The sequence below is a fragment of the Trichosurus vulpecula genome, chromosome 8, assembly GCF_011100635.1.
Source record: "Trichosurus vulpecula isolate mTriVul1 chromosome 8, mTriVul1.pri, whole genome shotgun sequence".
Taxonomy (NCBI): Eukaryota; Metazoa; Chordata; class Mammalia; order Diprotodontia; family Phalangeridae; genus Trichosurus; species Trichosurus vulpecula.
The window spans coordinates 139,706,060-139,729,968 of NC_050580.1; the positions used below are offsets into that span (position 1 = coordinate 139,706,060).

Genomic DNA, 23,909 nt, shown 5'->3' on the forward strand with positions numbered 1-23,909 from the left:
ACTCCTTCTTTGACTCACTTTCTTCCCATATCAATCTTGATGCTAAAATAAACCAGTTCAACTACTCTTCTAATTAAAGAAAAAAACTTCCATCTCCCTTTTCCTATTGGAGGTCCTTGCTGACATTCAGTCTTTGGGATATTACCACCATCTACTTTCTCTGATCCTACTCATGTGATGCTGAATGAGGAAGTCACCCAACTATGCTGAATAGGCCTATCATAAATAATCTCATGGCTGCATGGTAATTTTAAAATCCATTCTTAAATGATTCTCTATCACATTCCACACAACTGGTTAAATAAAACCTTTTCTTTTCCTTCTCTCCTGTTTTATATCTCAGACTCTTTTGATATCATCCTCCATTATCTCCTTTGCTCCAGCTCACTTAACCAAGACCTACCCGTACGCTCATGACCTTGAACCCACCCCCTTCCATCTTCTCCGGCATACCCCCCCCCCAGTCATCCTATTTCTCTCTCTAATCTACAATCTCTCTATCTACTGGCTCCTTCCCTGATGCTTACAATCAAGCTTAGCTCTGCCTGATCCTTAAAAAAACTTCACTTGACTGTACCATTCCCCCAACCTATTATCCATATCTTCACTTTCACAGATAACCTTCTAGTAAAAGTGGTACACGCTTATCTCTACTTCCCCTTCTTTCATTCATTTTTCAATATGGTTCAGTTTTCTGATCCCTTCTTTCAACTAAAACTGCCCTAGCCTTGGCAGTCAATGATATCTTAACTGTTAGATCTGATGTCATCTTCTCCATCCTCAGCCTTGTTCATATCTTGTGGACTACTCCTTCCTCCTGCATGTTTTTCCCTCCCTAGGCTTTTGTGATCCTACTCTCTCCTGGTTTTCCTACAACTTCTTCCTTACTCAAGAAACTTCAATGGCTCTCTTTTGCCTCTAGGATGAAATGCAAACTCCCCAATGTGACATTTAGGGCCCATCACGATCTGACTCCAACTCATCTTTCCATACTTATTTCACATCATTCATCCTCACCTATTTTACGCATTCCTACCATACTGGTCTAATTTTTTGTTCCCCATCTACAACATTCAGTCAGTCACTTGGTCAACAAGTTTTTAAATGCTTACCCTGTGTTAAGCATTGTGATGCATTCTGAGAGTACCAATAAAGGTAAAAATAGTCCCAGCCTTCAAAGAGCTCACAGTCTAATGGGGAAAACAACATGTAAATAAGCAGCTATATACTAGTTGGATACAGAGTAAATGGAAGGCAGTTTCAGAGGGGAAGCCTCTAGAAGCTGAGGGGACTAGGAAAGGACTTCTGCAAAAGAAAGGATTTTAGTTAAGTCTTAGAGAAAGTTAGGGAAGCTAAAAGGAGGAGATGAGGAGGAAAAGCAGTCTAGGTATGGAGTCAGTCAGTGAAAAGCATGAATGTGGGAAATTTATTTGCAAGGAAAACCAAGAAGGTCAGTGTAGCTGAATCATATAGTGTGTGGCATGGGCTAATGTGTAAAAAGACTGAGAAGGTAGGAAGGGATAAGGTTATGAAGAGCTCTGAATGCTAAACAGTATTTTATATTTGATCCTCAAGGTAATAGGGAGTCACTGGAATTTGCTAAATGGAGGAGAGGAACGATGTGGTCAGACCTATGCTTTAAAAAAATTGCAATATAGAATAACAACATTCATTTATTCATCTAGGTGGCACAGTGGAGAGAACACTAAACTTGGAGTCAGGAAGACCTGAGTTCAAAGCCAGCCTCAGCTTCTTAGTAGTGTGTTTATTGCAATAACCCAGAACAGAAGGGATAACAGCCTGAGTTAGGGTGGAGGTTGTGTGAGTGGAGAAAGGGGCATGTATAAGAGATATAGTGAAGGCAAAAAGGGCAGAATTTGGCAGCTGGTTTAGATGCGTGGGATAAGAGTAGGGAGCTAAGGGCAACACCAAAGTTGCAAGCCTCGATGACTGAGACTATGATGGTTCTCCTGACAGTAGTAGGAAAGTTCAGAAAAAGGGACGAGTTGGTGGAGGGGAAACATAGTAAGTTCTATTTTGGTCATTTGGAATTTGAACTGCTTATAGGATATCCAGCTTAAGATGCCCAAGAGGCAGCTGGGGATGCAGGTGTATGCCTTGGGAGGGGAGAGGCTAAGGCTGGCTATATAGATCTGGGAATCGCCTCCACAGAGATGACCCCTGATTTTTTTCAGAGATGAACCCCGGCTTTTTTTTCAAGGATCTGCTCAAGTGACACCTTCTACAGGGGGCCTTTCTTGATCACCCCAGTTTTTAGTGTCTTCTCTTGTCACTTCACATTGGCTTTGCACTATTTATACTATTTCTCTCTAGTAGAATGTTAGCTCCTTAAAGGAAGGCGCTATGTGTTTTTTATCTGAATCCCTGGTACCTAGAATAGTGCTTAATGAATGCTTATTGAATAGTAATAATTAATCGTAACAATAGCTAGCATTTATATAGCACTTTAAGTACGCAAAGTGTTTTACAAATATTTTCTCATTTTATCCTCTCAGAAACCATGGGATAGGTACTAGTATTATTTTCATTTTGCTGAAGAAGAAATTGAGACACATGGACACTAAATGACTTGTCCAAGGTCACACAGCTAATAAATGTCTGAGGCTGGATTTGAACTCAGGTCTTCCTGATCCCAAGTTCAGTGTTCTATTCCCTGTGCCATCTAGTTGAATGAATGAATGAATATTGCTACTCAGTACTACCAAAAACAATGGTTCTCAAAGTGTGGCCTGGGGATCCTTTCAGGAGATCCATGAGGTCCTAACAATTTTATAATAAGATTAAGGCATTTTAGCTTCTCACATGGGAAATATTGATAAATAAAACCCACATAAAGAAAAGCTCTCGGTGGAGTTGGGGAGGGGAGGCGGTCCTCAGTAATGTTTAAGAGGGTAAAGGGGTCTTGAGACCAAAAGGTTTGCTAACTGTTGACCTGATATCAAATCCAAACGCCTCCTCTTGGAATTCAAGGCCCTTCAAAATATGGCCCCGTCTTCCCATTTAGCTTCTCAACTCTAACCCTTACTTCCAGACAGGCCACTCTCTTTATTGTACACTAGATGCCGTGCATGTGACTTCCACATCTGCAGGGCTGTTGTCACCCCATGGTGGAATGTCCCCTCTCGGGTCTCTATTGTGACTTCTATAATATCCCCTCTATAATATCTAGTGTATGTGACTTCCTATAATACCCACTCTCAGTATAACACAACCGCATTCCTCCATTTAGCTTCTAAAACCCTTTACAACCCGCCCCCTACCAGGCTTCCCAGTCTCATGTTCATCACTTCCTTCTGGCATTTTGAAGCTCACCTACATTGGCCTTCTTTGTTTCTCTGTGTTATGTGATGCTCTAATCCCTATCTCTGTGTCTTTGCACCCGCCATTCTCCATGCCTGGAATGTACAGCCTGCTTACCCTGAGGCAGCTAGGTAGTACAGGGCATAGAGTTCTGGGCCAGGACTCGGGAAGATGCGAATTCAAATCCAGCTTGAGATGCTTCATAGTGGTATGACCCTGGGAAAGTTATTTCACCATTTTTTGGCTGATTCCTCAGCTGTAAAATGGGGATAATAATAGTATCTACCTCATGGGGTTTTTATGAAGGATCTGTAAAAAGCACTTAGCACGGTGTCTGGCACGTGGTAGGTGATATAACAATGCTTATTTCCATCCCTTCTTGCCCTCCTATCTCCGCCTCCTTCTCTACAGCTCAGACAGGAAGCCTTTCTTGGTTCCCCCTCCCCTAATTGCTGGTGCCCTCCCTCCAAAATTACCTTGTATATAACTGCTTTTTATGTATTTTGTTTATTGACTTTATACTTATTCAATACATATTTTAATATGTACTTGTCAGTCCCATTAGAATACGAGCTTATTGTGAGTAGGAATTATCTCCTAAGTGAGGCTGGGACACTCCTTGTGCAAAGGGAACATATGTTTCATTTCTCTTGTATCCTCTAAGCCACCTAGAACAGTGCTCAGCATACAGAGCCTTTGTTCATACCATTTCCTATATTTGGATTTCCCCTCCAATTCATCTTTCCCTTTTGATGTTATGTCCATCCTCCACGACCCACTTCATATATTATCTCCTCCAGAAAGTTGTCCCTGACTCCTGGAGTAAGCCTCACCTACCCACCCTTAAGTCCTTATATTTTATTTTCCAGTCTAGTTATTTTACATTATTGCACATTTGTGTTTGTCATGTTCTCCAAGCCAGATTGTAAGATCTATAGTGGTAGAGATCATGCTTAAATATCTTCATATTTCCATCCCCTATAGTACATAGTACAGTGATTTGAATATACTATTTGCATTTAATAAATAATCATTTAGTGAATGAATAAATAGCAGGCATTCCACTTTGTAAGGGACCCTAATTAGGTCATCTAGTCTGACCCTTTCATTTTAATTAAATTGAATCTGTGCCTTCTCCCTCCACCATTAGCATGAATAATCAACTGTTACTTGTGGATTACACATTTTTTTCACTTAGATAAGCACAGACCAATGCTAAATTATCAACCCAGTAGGCATTATAATTTCTCAAACCAGTTTAAAGTAACAAAATTTGTATGTTAGATCTTACTGTCTTTAAGCTTGTCTAATGTTTGATAATTCAATAGATGCATGATTTCCTCCATCCTTGGAGACTGTAACCCATCTCTACCCCTATCCTATGTGATTTTTATTTCTGCTCTTCCCTTGATCCTCTGTAGAGAATCTCTACCCTATTTATTGGAGGCTTTCCTCTAGGTTTTTTTTAATTGGTTGTAATAGGTGTCTTAATATTTGTCCTAAGAAAGATCTAAAACTATGTTACTTCAGAGATGAATAAGGGAAATTTTAGCATTTTTCATAGAGCTCTGAATTATTAATAAAGTAAGGATAAAAGAGACTTAGAGAATTTCAAGGGATACATAAGACATTTAAAAATTAGGTTTCTTTTTCTCCCAAAACATTGCAGTAATTTTAATTTTTTTCACCTTGGAGAAACGCTATTTTAAAAACAAAATAAACACAATTTCAGCTCCATTCCCATGGAATGTAGACATATGCATGGTCTGCAGCAGGGAAGAACTTATAAATTTACTAAATGGGGTGATGGCTATACTCCTCTTGTCAAAGTGAGATGCTCAGTCTAGATTAAGGCCATTATAACTCCATGAGCAAATGAAAATTGATTAGTTTTTATAATTATATTTGAATTTCACAGCGGGAACGTAGGCTTAGCCAACACTTTTGTCTGCTGACATCTTCAATCACACCATGTAACTCTAACAAATGATTTTCCTTCACAATACAAGTGAAAACAGAATCTTGATACATGACTTTAAAAATAATCTAGACCTATAATTTCATGAGGAATTTACTGATTGTTTTTTCCCTGACACATTAGCCAGATTTTATTAGTCTTCAGTTTTAACAAATATAATAGGAAGTATCTACACTGCGGAAATCATCTATACAACAAAGTGTTGAAAAGAAGAATCTCTTACAATCATATTATTTGTAATATATATGCCTTTACAATATAAATTCCTATTAATGAGCTCCAAGAAAGTAATGGACAGTTACTGTTTTTAATTTTTTCCCAGCATACTGTCCCTTGCTTTCATTCAGCTCACTTACATTTGAAACTCTATCCTCTAAAGGATATATATTATGATTGTTTACTAAGAGAAAAGTCAGAATTGGAAAGATAAAATTCCTTTACCCCTAATTATCTACCTGGAACTACTCCCTAAGTTCTAGGATTCTTTATCTAGAAGTATAAATTCTCCTGCTTATACTATCATATTTATAGGTTGGGGTCTTTTCTGGATGACCTTTTCACTTAAGTAGCAAAGATATTCTCTTTGATACAGGGTATGCCATCTTTTACTAAATAAATTAAATGCCATTTTGGGATTAATCTTGTCTATTTAAACACACTCCAACCCAAGTGGGCTTGTATAATTCAGGCCAATAAAAGCAGCAATGCTATTTCCTGAGGAATGGCAGAGAACACTGAGTCAACATATAAGGGAAGAAGCCTTCACCTTTATATCCAACGCTAAATCCTTCTCTTTTAACAATGACCTTATCCCAAAAAGATGAGGCTGAATGATTGGGCTAGATGGAAAGACTGAACCAGATCCATCTTATTGTAACTTCTTCCACTATTACCAGCACTCATGGGAATGTACAGGGACTTTACGACATCAAAATACTGCTTCATATTTGTATCCATTTATCCTTCAAATTCAGAATACTTCCAGGAGAGTCAAGAATCAGAGACAACCATATCCTGAGTCACTTTCAAAGTCTATTTTCCAAAGTTCAGTACTATGAGCAGCACTATCCAACCATTTGTCCCATCCCAGAAGCACATTCTCCTTCTATGCGAAGGGAGGCACACAAGCACACATGTATTAGGAAGAGGAATCCATGGGAAAAGATTCTATTTCTCTCTCTTACTCTCTCTCTTTCTGCTACTCACCATTGAAGGAGGAGGCTTTGACCTGGTTTGGGGTGGACAGAAGATCCTAGGAACTGCTCAAAAACTGATTCCAGGATGAGAGGGAGAGATGCTGAAAAAGGCAGAGGTGGAGGAAAACTCAAGAACTAGACAGATGCAGGCAGGGAGAAACCACACCCAGAAGACATGAAGATAAAAGGGGTAGAGCAAAGCTGCTGCTAGCCGTGAAAACTGCCCCAACTCTAAAGGCTGCTCCTTCCCTCCCACCTTTTTTCTTTTAAATTAGCAAAACTAACAGTCATCGAGCCACCAAAAGACCTTCAAAGCCCATGTGAAACAGTTTTCTAAAGGCTTAGGCAAAACAAATGGTTCTTAACTTTACCCAAGGGCTTGACATCTTGTCCCAAGCTTATTCTCAAGTCTGATGGTGCTCAATCAAACTATCTATTGCAGAAAGAATATCACTCTGTACTGGAGTCAGCTGAGGCAGTGTCAAAGGGCAGAAAGTTAAAAAAAAAGAAAAAATGTTTCTGCTATTCACACACCTCTTATTACTGCAAAGTGATGTCAAATTGTTTCTGATTTTCATTTCCTTAGAGATGGTTGAGGTGGGATTGGGTGGGTTGATGAGGAAAGTAAGTATAAAGCCAGGGGTGGTAATTTTGTTGGGTATTCTGAATAGTTCTGGATAGCTTTAAATGAAACGTAAATCTTTATGCTTATCTAATAGGAGTCAGATTCATCTCCTGATGAAACTGGTTGAATTTCTGCTTTCCTCAAAGGAAAAGAACAATGCTACATTGTATGTTATAACTGTTCCCCTCAACTTGCACTGTCTAGACTTTGTGCTTTTATTGAAAAAAAAAATAAAATAAAAACAATCGTTCCCCTACCTAGGCACCACTCTCCCTTAAAAAAATATATTTCTGGCAGTGGTAAAAAATGCTTTATTCAGGAGTTGCCCTGAAAGGGAAAAGCATACAAACAGATCTTTTTAAATTGGAGACACCAATACTGTGAAAGAGGCCAAATGTTTGGTCAGCAAATTGAATCAAAGCTGCAGGGACAACTCCTATCTTACGTCCAACAGTGTTTGTGTCTTTCTGTTCTAGATGTTCTTAAAAGCCATCACGACCTGAGAAAATAACGAGTTATTAAAAAATTAGAGCTATTTGGGAATAACTCTCTAACTTTTAAACTTGATGACATAGGAGGCGATCATCATTCCCTGACCTAAAACATCACAGAGATAAGAAAGTGAATTAGATGGACCGTTGGTTTGACTCTGTATGCCTATTCTTTGTGAGTAAGACTCTCACTTTACCCAAAGCATCTCTTAAAATAAATAAACATGAAAAACCTTACCCTTTTATTTTATGAAGTCTGCTTCTGAATGAGACAGTTATAGGCTCTACAGTAAATGGTCTTTCAGAGTTTAAGACTGCTATTTGAATGTTTGCATGTCTGTCTGTGAGGTATGTTAGAGAACATATCCAGGTGACAATCTATGGAGTTAGCAGAACTATGAAAATACAACTTCTAAAAAGAAAAAGCAAAACAAAACACTTCCCTTCATGTTAACTCCAAATACTTTCTCAAATTTCTTTGGCAGTAGGGTAGGGTATTTATTAGAAGGAATGGAACCATTTCAGAAAGATGTGTTTTGACACATGATATTCTGCCTTAGTTCACAAATTAAAACAACCACCACCACCACCTTTTATAGATATTTCATTCTCAAGCACATATTATCCAATAATAATATTTATAGCCAATTTTTTTTCAATGAATAAGAACTATAGGGACACTCTTTCCCTCCTAAACTGGAATAATTGCAAATACAGAATTTATAAGGAGTACAACCTGCTTTTCTCTACTAATGTATTTAGGATCTACTGTCTGATTCACTTTATAGACTGGAAATCTTATTTAGAAATTCACAATGAATGGATATATCTATTTTTTAAAAAACTGAAATACAAAGCAATTACAGTTTGAGTTTTGATCAGTCCAGAGCAGTAATGCCTGATAAACATTCTCAATGTGGGTGTGGTACCTCAAGGGTGTTCCTAAGGTTTGAGTATGAACTTGTTCACTAAATCTTAGAATATCTATGTCAAAGTTGTGGTCCTTCCAGTAGAATGAAAGGATCATAAATACAGAGCTGAAAGGGACCTTAGATTGAAAGATTCCAATTACCCACTAGACTGTGAGTTCATGGACAACAGGAGCTGTTTTTCTTTGTATCCCCAGTGCCTAGCACAGTGTCTGGCACATCGTAGGCACTGCGCACATGTTTACTGACTGACAGATGAGGGGAAAGAGGCAGAGAAAGGTTGTGACTTGCCCAAAATCACAGAGCCAGTAAATAACTGAAGCAGGATTTGAACTGAAATCTTCCTGTCTTCCAGTTTACCATTCTTTACACGTCATTTAAAAATCTTTATGTCCTCAGCAATTAACATGGTGTTTTGTATGTAACAGGCACTCAATGAGCATTTGTTGAATTGTAGTGAGTATTAGAACTAGAAATTTGAAAGAAGGTATTCTAGGCCATTGATCACTATATGGAACCACTTACTCTAGAAATGAATGAGGAGAAATAATGAGTTATTAGACAGATAGAATTATTTGGGAATATCTCTCTAACTTTTAAATTTGCTGACATGGAAGGCAATGATCATGCCCTGACATAAAACATCACAGAGATAAGAAACTGAATTGGATGAACCAGTGGTTTGACTCTGTATGCCTGTTTTTATGGAAAGCCTCTCAGAAGTTAGGTCAGAATTGACCGACTAATGGTGTTTTTATCTTGGAGTGCTTGGGCGTGACATATAGTGAACTTGGAGGGATCTTCTTCCATGTCCCAGATCATCTGCTTTGTTATCAAACCAATCCTGAAAAGAAAGCAAATGCCACAGTGTTCCTAAGGTCCATGTATGGGCATGCATGTGTGCAAGCGTACATATGCATGAGTGTGCATGCACACACACACACGGTCACCTTAAAAGAGCCTTAAATATAGGATGACAAGGATTCACATGAAAAGTTATACAAAGCCAGAGCAAAAACTCACCTGGGTCTCTTGTCTGATGCTGCAACGCACATATGCTGAGAGGGCACAGCTTTCCATTTCTTAGCTTCAACTACAATACCTTCCGCATCCACCAAGCCAAATCCATACAGATGGCTAACTAAAAAGACAGAAGCTTCAGAATCTGGCCTTTTTTTAAAATTTGGATCTTTTCAATGCCATTCATGTCTGGAATCTTGTGCTATGACTCACTGACCATGGTACAAGCTACATGGCAAGGAAATGACAGGTTCTTAGACAAACTGAAAATCTTTCTCCTAGTCTTGCTTATATAGCACTTTAAGGTTTGCAAAACACTTTACATATCTTCTTATTCGATCCTCACGACAACCCTCTTTGGTTGCCATTGGAATTCCCATTTTACAGAAAAGGAAACTGAGTCTTAGAAAGGTTAAGTGACTTGCCCAGGGTCACACATATAATAACTATCTGAAGGAGGATTCCAACCCAAATCTTCCCTAAAAGGTCAGAATATGTGGTGAGCAGTCATGGAAAGAGGGAGGTAACTGGCGATGCAAGGCAATCATAGACTTCAACCTTTGCTCTTATTCGTAAAGAGCAAACAATCCTCTTTTTGAAGGAACTAAACATAGTTAGCTTGAGAAAGCAAAGACTCCTGGGGGATGTAATAGTCATCTTCAAATATCTGGAGGGCTGTCATGTAGAAGAGAGACTAGAATGATTCCATTTGGATCTGGTGAACAGAAACAGGAGCAGTAAATAAGTAAATTTAGGCCTGATGTCAGGAAAAACTTGCCAACAATTTGAACTGTCCAAAAGAAGAATGTATTGCCAACAGAGATGTGTGTGTGTGTGTGGGGGGGCCCTCCATTTTCTTGATCTTCAATCTTTTAAGACTAGATAATCACTTGTTGGGTATAAGATAGTGGGGATTCCTTTTGTTACAAGTTAGACCAGATGGCCTCTGAGGTCCCTCCCAACTGACAATTTCTGTGATTCTGTAAACTGAAAATTATTATCACATGCAATGTAGGATAAATTACGTTGAAATCATGCTACATTCGCTTTTCTTGCTTCCCTATTTAAAAAAACAACAACTATATGCAGGGTATAATGGTACTATCCATTAGGTTATATAGATACCTTGATACAAAAAATAGTTGACAAGCCCTGCTTCCAGTTTCTTACTTTTTGAAATTCCTAAATCCTATCCTTTGATGTCTACACAGCCTGCTTTAGTGTGCATAGGGAATATACTAGAAGCCTCAGTGTAATGCTATTGTTTATTATTTGGTACTATGTTGGACAGTTAAAGAAGGAACCTGTCACCACTGGTGATCTAGACCATCAAGGATTAGATATTTAAAAGTCTAATTTGAAGACACAGAAAGTTATAAGCAGTTACAATTTGTTTTTGTGTTTTAATAGGCTAAATTTTAAATACAAATAAAACTCTGGTATAGTACCCCACTGGCCACAAAAGTGTTCAAAACCCCCACCCCAAGTCTTAATCAGTAGCCTATTCATCTTTCAGCAACATTATATAATGGGACTCAAGTGGATTACAATTATATCCCCCGAAGTTTATTATATTTGGATTAGATGTATATTTTAAAAACTAAATAAACATAAAGCTGAGTGATTTCAAAATGTTTTGGTCCTAGGCTACTAAATAGAAAAATAAATATAGCTACAGATTCTCTCTCTCTCTCTCTCTCTCTCTCTCTCTCACACACACACACACACACACACACACTCCCCAAATAGTACACTATGATCTTTCAAATTATACATGAACCAAACAGAAGCAATTCCACTGCAAAAATCTCCATTATCAACTACCTTATCTTTATGTGAATTCCAGTACAGGGGTTCTTAATCCAGAGTTCATAAACTTTAAAAAAAAATTTGATACAACTGTATTTCTACATAACTGGTTTCCTTGGTAACCCTATTTGAATATATTTTATTTTGTGCATTTATAGCATGATTCTGAGACGGAGTCACTAGGCTTTACCATATTTCCAGTAGAATCCATCATGGAGGGGTGGGGAAAGACAGAAGAAGGAAATAAGTATATATTATTTACTATGTGCCAGGCACTGTGCTAAATACTTTACAAATATTACTTTTTTGGTCCTCACAACAACCCTGGGAAGAGGTGTGGTTATCATCCCCACTCTAAAGTTGAGGAAACAGGTTAAGTGATTTGTCCAGGGTCACACAGCTGGTAAAGTAAATGTCTGAGAAGTTAGATCTTCCTGGACCTTCTAGACCCAGAACTCTATCCACTCTATCCGCCTCAACACAAAAAAATAGTTAAGATGGTCTGATCCAATGTTTGTCTGTTTTTTGGCTTTCTGGAGTTTCTAAATCTTACTGTTTGATAGACAGCCTGTTTTAGAGTTTATAGGGAATATACTAGAAGTGTTGCTATAATGCTACCGTCTGAGTTCCCTTGCAGCCTCATCAGAAACTAAAAACTAAAGCGGGCAAACACTTGGGGTGTAGGTTCTGGGCCTGCCATATTGCTGCTTTGGATACTACATTAACTAAATCTCCTGGGATGAAGTCTTACGTAGGGTGATAGAATTTCGGAGCTGGAAGTGAAACTGAAATTGTTTTTCTTCGCCATGAGGAGTCATGGCACATTCATTGCCTGGGTCGGCAACAAGAAAGAGTTCCCAGGCAACTAGGACTTCAAACCCATCATCCATACTTTGGGATTCTTCTGCCTTTCCTTCCCCTTGACGTCCCCCCAGCCTTGTCTTTTTTTATTTCCTCATGCCTCACACTGGCGGAGGCAGCTTTGGGCCTCCAGACTTTTGTGACTATTGTGATCTTCTCCATACCAAGCTGGGAAGAGAAGGTAGCAGACTGAATTTTGTTTTGTTTGCATCCTGGTAGTTCATAACATTAATCGTAAGCTCAAAAGGATGGAGGCAAAAGAGTATTTTATAATTTATGATATTTTAAATGGATATGTGAAAAGCAAAATTTCACAGCACAACTAATGAAACTTATGGCATGTTAGTGTTCCCAGGCACACCCTTTGAGACACACACTGTCTTGGAGATTAATAGCACCAACCTTACAGGGTTGATATGAGGATAAAATTATATGTGTGTAAAGCACTGTGCACATTAAATCGTTACATAAATTTCTGATATTATTAATTTCCTCAGTGTTATAGCAAGATTCCAAGGTATTGACTTTTAAACATTTAAGTGAATTAAACTTATTTTTGCTTCCAAAAGTAAGCAAGCTGTGGTGCAGTGGATAGAGCACTGGACCTGGAATCAAAAAAAAAAAAAACAAAACCAAAAAACCAGAGTTCAAATCTAGCCTCAGACACTTATTAGCTGTGTCTCTCTGGGCAAGTCATTTAAGCTTTCTGCCTCAGTTCTCTTATCAGTAAAATCAGGTTCATAATAGCCTTTACCTTCCTTTCAGGGCCATGGTGGAGATAAAATGAAATAATAATTGTAATGTGCTTTGCAAACCTTAAAGCACTACAGATACAAATGCTAGCTACTACTACTGTAAAAAAAATCCAAACACACTTTAAGGTAAATAGAGACATTGTACAAAATGATGGTTCAGAATTACTGGCCCACTCAAAATAGTGTCAAAGGTAATTGAAACCATTCACCTCACCTTTGTGACCTGCTCCATTTACTTTCCAGTCACTTGCTTTCAGATGAGCCGGCCTGGATGTTTTCACAAGCAGATGCTGAACATCCCTCCAGGTTAACTGGTTGCTACAAAAATACAAAAACAGGATGATAAAGATGATGCCCTGAAATGCCGACTGATGCACCCCACATTGGCAGCATGTAGAATTTAGATTTCAGCAAGCATCCTGAGACCAAGGAGAATATTCTTTAGTGGATTTGCATTGCCTCCCTTTAGGAATAGTTTTCAGCAACTGAATATCGAGATGAAATGTAGTAAGATATAAAAAATCCACGTGCTTAAAACCTTTAAGCATCCAACACCTCAACTTGCCATCCATTTGTACCATAATCTATCTAAGAATTTCTAAAAGTGGAACGAGGTTAAGTAGGAAGGGCTGTGAGGCCATTAGGGGGAATGGTGGATAGAGCACTGGGCCTGAAGTCAGGAAGACCTGATTTCAAATCCTGCCTCAGACACTTATTAGCTGTGTGACCCTGGGCAAGTCACTTAATCTCTGTCTGCCTCAGTTTCTTAACTGTAAAATTGGAACGATAATAGCATTTACCTCCCAGGATTTGGGGAGAATAAAATAAGGAAGCATTTGTAAAAGGCTTTGACTGGCACACAGCAGTCATCTTTCAATGACTTCCTTTCACAACATTTATTGAGCACCTACCCCTATCCTAAATTCCATGAGGGATATGCATTCTGGTAATACATTTTTACAGTATACAGTAAATTAAGGCTACATTCTATAAAAATCCCCAATCCAACTACCTATTGCTTGGGCCTGAAGGTTACAAAATTTACATCTTCAATTAGTATGTAGAATATATTCATTTTATTTTTAAAAAGGGAAATTTAGTATAAAATTTACCTGCCCATCAGTATTTTCCCTGCTTTTATAACTATCTCCTGTCAATACACTTTTAAAAGAATAAAATAGAACAATAATCAGTATTCCTTCTGACTTCTCTGTCATCAAGGTTCTCGAGCCCCAGGGTCATTTATGGCTTTTTTTAAAATCCAAGATAAAGAAGCTTTACTTCCACACTGCCTCAGCTCTCCACTAACATGGCCTCAACATCCCTTGAAACTGTAAAACCTCTAGGTCTCTAACTCTGAAATTCCCTGCACTCTCCACAAGCCCCTCTCCCTCCATATATATTACTCCTTAACCATAACTGAGTTGTTCCTTCATCCTTATTGTTACTTCCAGGCCTCTACTCTAACTCTTCAAATACTAGGTCCACCAGACTTCTTGTGGCTTCACTTGCCTCTATACTTAGCCTGGGCCCCATGGTCAACAATGTTGTTACATGCCAACCCCCAAGAATCCTTTACCCCTTTCAACTTTTACTTCATCTCTGTTTTGCCAAATAGATGGCATTTAATAGTTTTTTGGTGTCTGGATTTTTTTTTTGCTCCAAAGCTGCTGTGCTTTGCTGTAGAAATTCACAAAATCATGATTTAAATTATATAAGTTATAATACAAATTGCATAAAGTATAAAGTTCTTATAAATCCATGTTATGCAAGCTCATTTGGACCTTTACAACTGCCTGGCAACCCTTTTACTCATCTCTGGTTGATTCTCTTCATTAAATTCCTTCTCTGATGCCTCAGTCGACCTGAGCTTTCCAAAGTCAGCAAAACGGCCTACCATACTACCAAGGCTTTAAATATGGGCCTGGTGACACATTTATGTCATCTAAGAACTAGTCTAGCTTAATTTGGAGAGGATCATTACCAGAGTAGCAACAAGGTGATTAAATTTTTGGCCACAGCAATCCTCAGGCATCAACTACCCACTGCTTATTTGAGCTAGGGAAGGGAACACCTACAGTATCTAAGTCACTAAGTGTTCTCTCTAAGGCACTGAACTCCTATTGCATCCCATAACATGACTGATTCAAAACTCTCCTGTTCCCTTCTAACTCCCCAGCTCTACCTTACCCATCTCACTTTCAGCAGATAAGCCAGCTTTCCTACTTAGCTGAGATGACTGAGTCTGTCTAAAGCGGGCTATTGAGTCCCTTTGAGAGTAGTAGAAAATTAAAGGTTATTGGCCAGTTCCTGTGGCCTGGATGCCAGGGTAGGTCAAAGTCCTAGAACAGGGCTTGAGGGATGGTTAGGGAGGAAGCTGGCAAAGGCTGATGCTAAGGGTACAACAGGAATGGACATTAAGACCCAATCTGAATTGAATCAGGTAGAGCAGATATTCAGGTGAACTGCTTGATAGAAGATGCAGGACAGAAGTCAGGTATCATGAAACCAGAAGATAATCTGGAGAGTATAAAGCTCAAGGGATAAAGAGGAAAGACAAGTTGTCATGTGACAAAGATTCCCTATTTGTGGTTTCTTTTTGATGGAAAGCTTGGATCATGAATTTCTTTAACTGCCCTCCACAAAATTTATCTATGCCATCTCTCATTCTTTCTTATTTCACTCCTGTCTCAAATAAAGAAGTTTCCTTCCTCTCTACCAAAGCTTTTACCTTCGTTCCATCCCCCTTCTGGGACCTGGCTCAATTAGTCATGCCCAGTCTGTTCTGAATCTTCAACCTTGCCCTTCCCCCTGATTCCTTCCCCTCCAACTAAAACTATGTTCACATCTCCACTAACCTGAAAATCCTTCCATCAACTCTTGCTTCTCCTTATCTTTCAGCTTTATTTTACTTTTTAACTTTTTTTACTTTTTAACACTATTTGAACTTCCTTAATCCTACTGCCTCCTGTCTTCTCCAGCAAATTGTTTCCACTATTATTCTCCTGTCTCTCTAATCTTCAATCACTTCCTATCTATTGGTTCTTCCTCTGTTGCTTACAAACATGATCCATGCTTCTAATCCTTAAAAACAAAATGATTTATGATCCCTCCAAATATAGTCTTATATCTCTTCCTCTTCTCTGTTACATTACTTGAAAAAAAGACATGTTTGGTGCCTTCGATTTCTCTCCTCTCCTTTCCCTTAACTACTACACGATAGCTTCTGACCTTATCATTGAATTGAAACGACTCTATCCAAAATGACTAATTATATCTTAAATGCCAAATCTAATGGTGCTTTTTCAAACCCTATACTTCTTGACTTGTTTTCAGTATTTGGCTTTGTTGACTAGTATCCTCCTGGATACTTTCTCCTTTCTGGATTTTCATGACATTGATCTCTCTTGGTTTTTCTCCTATATTTCAGACTGATCCTTGTCAGTGTCTTTTGCTTGGTAACGCACACAAACTGTGGCTGTCTTGGGTCTTCTCTTTTCTCTTTGTATTCTTACTTGATCTCATTGGCTCCCATAGATTCAACTATGGAGACAATTCCCAGAATTAAATATCCAATCTTAGTCTCTTTCCTGAGCTCCAGTTCTCTATCACCAGCTACCTAATGGACAGTTTGAATTAGAAATTCCATAGGCATCTGAAACCCAACATGTTAAAAAGAACTCATTATCTTTTCGCCACAATCTGCCTCTCTTCTGAACTTCCCTATTACTATTGATAGCACCAGCATCCTTCCAGTCATGCAGACTCACAACTTTAGTTCATTCTTCACTTTTGCTTCTTATACCATATATCCAAACTATCACCAAAACTTGCCATTTTTTAAAAATCTCCACAAGATTTCTAAAATACATTCCCTTCTCTTTACTCATGTAACCACCACGTTAGCTAAGTTTCTCATTACCTATCATCTGTACTATTGCAATACCGTCCTATTTGGTTTCTCTATGTCAAGTCTCTCACCATTCTAATCTAACCTTCACAAAGCTGCCAAGATGACTGTCCTAAAGCATGTGTCTGACCCTGTCACACCTATACTTGGCAGAATTCCAGTGGGCTCCCTATTACCCCTACTATCTAATATAAAGTCCTATGTTGGGCATTTAAGGCTCTTCATCATCTTGTCTCTTCCTATTTTTTTTCATATTAAACTTGTAGTTTTATTCAGGTTTGATTTTTAACAAATGTGTCAGTGAGAAAACCGAAAGGAGGGGTAGGGCCCATGGGTGCTAGGGGCCCTCCTGGATGCCTGAGGATGGGAATAGAGCCCCTCCCCATTCCTGTCCCTTCTCCCACTAAGGAGATTTGGAGAAAGACACAGGCAGATGGAGGAGGGGGTCTGGTCCCCTGTTAGAGGATGAAGTGGTGCTAGGTGAGGTATAGGGAACAAGGGGACCAGACAGGATAGGTAGGGAGAGGTGGCAGAGGATTTTTGCCAGAATCCAAAATCCACAGCTTTCTGCTTCCAGATTGAATAATAAAAAAGAAAAAAACTAAATCTCAAGGAGCCCCCATCCCCTCTCCCCCACCAGGGCTGTAGTGTGAGGTAGGGGAGAGAAGGGGGCAGTTTTACCAAGGCCCTGCCCCCATCTTGTCCAAGGGGTTGGGGGAGATAGGGCTTGACTAAAGGGGTGGGGGTGGGGGGAGCTCCCCAGATTGAGAGAAAAAAAAACCAAAATAAAACATCAAAGGAATAGAGTAGGTGTCCAGCCAGGGTGGGGCCAAAGCCTGACCAGGCAGGGGAGGAGAGGGAAGGCCTCTTCATGTGCTGATCACTGCTGCTGCTGCCGCCGCCGCCGCCGCCACCACCACCCTGGGGGCCAGTTACTTTGCCATGGCCTTGATTGCAACAGCTGCTTCCTCTGTCATGGCTGGCAGCACCATTATCAGGATCTCTTCTCCACAATCATACTTCTGCTCAATCTCCTTGCCAAGGTCACCCTCAGGTAAACGAAGGTCCTCCCTTACCTCCCCACTGTCCTAGAGCAGTGACAGGTAGCCATCCTGAATCCCAATCAGCTGGAAATCATTTCTCTTGATATTGGACATATCCAGTATGGGGGTTGAAGGGCAAATATCTTCATATTTCTTCCCAGTAAAGATATCAATACCAACCAGATGAACCTTGGCATGGCCATGCTTTCCAGTCTTGGAGGTGGACATCTCAACTATCTTACAGGGCCGGCCTTTGAGCACCACAAAGCCATTCTTGCTCAAGGCAGAGCACTGCATGGGAAAGGTAGCTGATGCCCCTGCATCCCCTGTCTCAAAGTCCAGGTCATCTGCCATTTTGAGAGACTTCTATTCCAACGACTGGACCCCCGTCTGCCCGCCGAGACTCAACCGCTACTGCCAAGCCTACTACCACCACCGCCACTGCCGCCGCCTTCCTATTTTTTTAGCCTTTTTACACATTGCTCCCTTCCATGTACTCAATCCTGTCATACCAGCTGACTTGTCATGTTTCACACACCACAATCCATCTCCTTATCTTCATATCTTTTCACTGATATCCCCCTATGCCTGGCATACACTCCTTCTTCACTTCTGCCTCTTAAATCCATGGCTTTTTCCAGACTTAGCTCAAAACATCACTGTCATCACTAGTCACCCAGCTGCTAATGCTTTCTCTCCAAGGTTACCTTTTAGCTGTTCTACCATCTTTTCTATCTATCTATCTATCTATCTATCTATCTATCTATCTATCTATCTATTTCCCCCAGTAGGATGTGAATTCCTTGAAGGCGTGGACACTTTTTATTTTTTCATTGTATCCTCAGCATTTAGCAAAGAGCCTGGGATCAATTGATTCCTTACTACTTCTCAGTGCCTAGTAATCTGGCTTCTGTGAATCAGCAAATGCTTGCCATATAAAGGTCACTATCTGCTCTCCCAAAACAACCTTAATATCTAGGCCGACAGCACACCAGGTGTGGTGGTACAAAGAGGGAACACGGTAAACCTTCCAGCTCACAACAATACCAACACAGCCCAGAAAGAAAGGGGCGTGGCTAATGTGTTACTGTCCTTAAACAAACAGCACCACCCTAAAGGGCAAGGAGATTGCTTAAGACAAGCAGTTGTAGAGGCAGTTTGATAAAAGCAGAAAGAACCTTGGATTCAGAGTCAGAGGATCCGGGTTCAAATCCTGACTTTGACATTTAGTAGGTGTGTAACTTTGAACAAGTTGCCTCAACTCTTTGGGCCTCAGTTTCCTCACCTATTAAATGAACAATTGGTCTAGATAATTTCTCAGGCCTTTTTCCAGCTCCAAATCCTATGATTCCATGACTTTACTGAGAGCTACTACTCCCTTTTAGGACGTATTCTCCTTAACTCCGTGTTCCGAGAAGTCCGCCTTTAGATCACTGCTTTGGGCTCTGTTCTTGCCCTCTGCCTCTCCCTATCTAGAACTTATAGAACTGGCAGCCTTTGGCTTGACCCAAGGCAGCCTCTGGTTTACTCTTTTTTAAAGTATGTGTTAAATTGACTGTATGTGTCCCTTTCTGAACTTCCTTCTGCTCTTTTCTATGTATTGTCAGATCTTCTCTTGGCCTACCACTCTTTTCCTCTTGAAACATAATTCCTTTAGAGGCCCTGATGGCTGCCTTCAATCACTTGTAAAAATAAGCCCTATTTGCACCCCTCTCACTAACAGCTAAAAATTGATCCTTTTAGTTCCCCTCTCAATAAGGTAGGTTGGCCTTGGCTATCCCATTTGAGAGGAAAAGGGCAAAATGATAGGAAAATCCCATTTCTCCTCTCTTCTTTTATAGGAATTATCAGAGAAGAAGGGGCCCTTTATAGGGATTGGAGGGAAGAATCCATCAAGTCCAATACTGCTTTGATTTTGATTACAGGGGAACCTGAGGGCCAGTGACACCTGCCAGTGCTCCCATTCAGTATCTCAGAATGATAGGGAGGACACTACTCCTAGGATCTGGAGGGGAAAGGGAGAATACCTGGTACCTCTCAGTGAGCATAGGATGCTCTGGGGCTTTGACAAATGGATTAATCAAGTGGCGGTTGCTTACCCCAGCACTTTTGTCAGGTAAGTCAGATAGAAGAAGAAGCCTGGCGCATTTTGGAGAAAAACTATCTTCCCTCAGTGTTGAGAAAATATGCTGTGAGAGTCAATAGGGTGAATGGAGGGAAAGTGCTTGGAGGTTGAAAGATAAGGTAAAGTTGTGGCACCCATGATAACTGGTCCTCTGTTTCCTCTTTTGTGTTGTTATGATGGGATGTGTGTGTGTGTATGTGTGTGTTGTTTTTGGGGGGTCTGTATTGATCTGGGGTCATGGCTTAGGCTATTCCAAGGGTTTCATATGGCACATACTAGGACTAGAGCATGGATAATGAAACTAGGTTCTAGGTCCAGTCTAGAAGTGTTACCTATCTGAATGGTACTAGGCAAGGTTACTTCTGAATGTCCCAATAGGTATCATTGGCCACACAGAGCCAGGAAGTGCGGAGGGATTTTCTTATCATTGCAGGTCTAGATCTGGATTTTTTTTTTCGAGTTTACTTAGAGAATAATAGGAGCGGCAAGGAAGAGATCAGGTACCATCTCATATATAATACTTGCCCCAGGGACTTCCACTGTATTTTTTCCCCCTGAAATACTCATAGTTAAGACAGGAATAATTACTAAACTCACTATTTCCAACCACATGTTCATAGAATCATGGATCAGAGTTGGAAGGGACCCTAATGGTCATCTAGTCCAATTCCCTCATTTGCAACTTACCCCCTGGTAAGTGAGTGGCAGAGCTGGTACTAGAACTCAGGTTTTCTGGTTCCCAGTCCAATGCTCTTTCGCAGGTTCAGGAATAAAAATGTCAGCTTCCTATAATAAAAAAAATAAACTGTGCCTAACTAACTGAGGCTAAAAAACTAGTCATCTAGAAAGTTTTGATACAGGGGTTTCCATTGCTTTAGAACAAAAGACATGGGTTCCAACAAACTATAAAACCAAGTTTCTGTTAAGAAAATCCTGTTTTCCCTCTGATTTTCATGATAAAGTCATAGGATTACAGGCCAAGGATCATAAATTTTGAGCTAAAGAGGACTTCAGAGATTTAGTCAAACCCCTCATTTTTAAGGGTAAGGAGATTGAGGCCCAAAGAAGTTAAGGAACTTGCCCAAGATCACACAGGTCCTAAGTGGAAGAACTGGGATGCAGTATGCTTTCCACTGAACTACACTGCCTCATAAAGTTGGAAAAGTTGGAAAAAGAAATTCCATAACTATTTCTTGAATAAGGTTCTATGTGCCCTTGTCCACCTGTGGCCCATGAGATCTTCTTCCTTTTAGGGAACCCTTTGATTTCATACTCATAGATCTCTGACATTTTCTGTTCCCTTTCTCTATTTGTTAAAGAACTTACAATAGGTAATAGAATGAGGAAGCAATATGGCACTTGGCTTAAGGGCTGCCTCCTAACATGCTTCCTAAATCCGTCCAAAAATTCTTTAAAGTTATGCTCATTTCTGTAAAATAAACTTACTTCCTATAAGTTCAAAATTCTATACATCATTTAGAGTTATCTTTTTAGCTATGCATATGTTTCTGAGGAACAGTTAAAATGATGAAGAAGACAACCCTCTGATTTTAATGTATGCATTTCCTATAACACAGGGTTTACTTGCACCATAGTCAGAAGGATTTGGTAATAGATGAAGGCTATATCTTGTTAGTTTATGCTACTGGCACTGAATAAAAAATTCATTGCAAGTTTCCAAAAAGAAAAGGGGAGGAAATGTAAAAAAAAAAAAAAACCCAATAAATTGCTGAGTATGTGGATGCAACTTTCCCTGAAAGTAACAACTTATTTAGAGTTTTTCAAGAGCTTCAGGACACAGAAACTGACCTATTTGTACTCAAACTAAAAACATTTAATAGTTTCTTTGTTAAATTCATAGTAATCATATTCTATTCCAGTTAGCTGCAGGCATATTAGCATCTTTAAAAATACATAATTAGAAGTATTTAAACATTTTAAGAGTTCTTTTTAAATCTTTTTAAAATCTTAAATCTACAACAAATGGATACAATAAATGACCGACTTGTTATGGCCCATTTACGGTGGACATTTGTTTGAAACAAACTAACATTCTCTTTTGACCCTGAGAAGGCATATACAGCCAATCTTCTCCTTTTCCCACCCCCATCCACATCCACATACAGACATCTTTTAAGTTTCTTTGTGGCTGACAGCCAAAAAAAACCTTTAACATTTTACTAGCAATTTATTAGCATAAGGAAAACTAATGTAGTACAAAGGCATTGCCTTAGTGTATAACACAGAAAGGGAGACAGTATTGCTGTCATTAATAGGGCCCAACTACGTCTCCACATGCAGATTAAGTTACGTCTGTCCTCATAAAACCAAACACATGTAGTGTTCTTATGGTCCTAATAACAATAGGTCACATAAGCATTCGGCATTGACTGCCTTAAAAAATAATAATGAACGTGTTAACTTACTTTGCTTCTAAAGCCAAGGCAATAATACCGGCCACCATAGGCGCGGACACAGAGGTCCCCGTGTGGCCATCGGTGCAGCGCTGACGTAAATCAGTGGTAACCTATGGGTGAGAATGTCACAGCACACAGTGAGGCACCTTCCATGATTTCACCGCGGAGTCAACAAGATAGATCTGAGTTCAAGGAGCATAAGAATTTATTTAAGATGCAAGTACATGAAGATGTGCACAGCAGGAGACCTTTCCCGTAGGAGTGGGCAGTTTGATTCAGAGATCAAAACCAAGGCCAAGAACTAATTAAAAACTCAGAGTTTTAAAATATTTCCAGATCTCTTTGGGCAGTTATTGTGCTTTGGTGTATAAAATGTGGATCATCCAGGACCATGACTGTTGGGGCTATGAATGTGGGTAGAAAATCAACAAGTGTCGATCTAACATAAACAGATAGGGTGATATCACATATGAGCTTCATTGTTCCTGAAAAAAAATAAAGGCCACCTCACACTTCCATTCTCCTCTGGGTTTCTGGGCACTGTGTTTCTCAGTCATTGCTATCTAGTGAGTCACTACACTTGCCAATGGCACTAGCAGTTAACAGCATGAGTCACTCTAGCAATTTAAAGCAGTAGGAAATATCTCGACGAGAGTTATGTCAACACCTCTCACATAGGTGACCATATGATTCAGAATAGCACTTTTGCCTGCACATCAAAAAAAGATCATACGTTCTCCACCAGTACTTTTTATACAAACAGCTACTGTCTGAGCTTTGAGGCTGGCTATGCAAAACACATTTTCTTCTTCACAAAAGCCTGTAAACATGGAACAATCTCCCACTCCCACTTATCAGTGAGTTAACAAAAAAAAAAGTTTATGGTCCTCTTAGAAAAGAAGATGTTGGATCTGGTTTCTGAGCTTCCACTTCACTTTAACCTGACTTCTATGAACTTGGACTGTATATTATTTATCAACAGGTGGCTACTGGTCTGTAATATGGTGCCTCTGTCCTGTCAGCTATTTGGATACTATAAAAATTGGGAGGAGGAGTGAAACATTAGGGAGTTACTTTTATTGCATTCATCCATGCATGTCTGGGAAGTTATTGCTCATCTTCAGGTATATTTTCCAAGAATTATTTATTATCTTAGTTGTGCAATGAAATGGAATGGAAAAGCATTTACTATGGATCAAGTTCTGGAGATACTAATCAAAACAGAGGCATTTCTGCGTCTCAAGAAGCTCATAGTCTAACTGAGTGAGACCAGACATAAAGGAGGGTTCCTGTTTATGTTTCGTTCATGACAGAAAGAAAGGCAGAGTAGAACTTAGGCAAGAAGAGTAGCAGGTCAGATGATAAAGCCAAAGGATCTTGGGAAGTATTTGCAAGGCAGATGCTCCCCTACTCAGAGGATCACGAGTTG

At 39.6% G+C, this 23,909-nt stretch overlaps 1 protein-coding gene and 1 pseudogene across 4 annotated transcripts in view; both read right to left on the minus strand.

The window, feature by feature from the left end:
* PCSK6 (proprotein convertase subtilisin/kexin type 6) overlaps positions 1-23,909 on the minus strand; it is a 256,959-nt gene that overhangs the window by 115,544 nt on the left and 117,506 nt on the right. For 3 of the 4 annotated variants that reach the window (XM_036735030.1, XM_036735031.1, XM_036735033.1), the window contains exons 9-11: positions 22,490-22,590; positions 13,200-13,303; positions 9,564-9,681 (exon numbers count right to left, since the gene is read on the minus strand). In XM_036735030.1, the coding sequence (XP_036590925.1) occupies positions 9,564-9,681; positions 13,200-13,303; positions 22,490-22,590 (323 nt within the window). Of the gene's footprint in view, positions 1-6,505; positions 6,597-9,563; positions 9,682-13,199; positions 13,304-22,489; positions 22,591-23,909 lie in introns of all 4 variants that reach the window. The other variant, XR_005008948.1, reaches the window with a different exon arrangement.
* LOC118828441 lies at positions 17,813-18,318 on the minus strand (annotated as a pseudogene).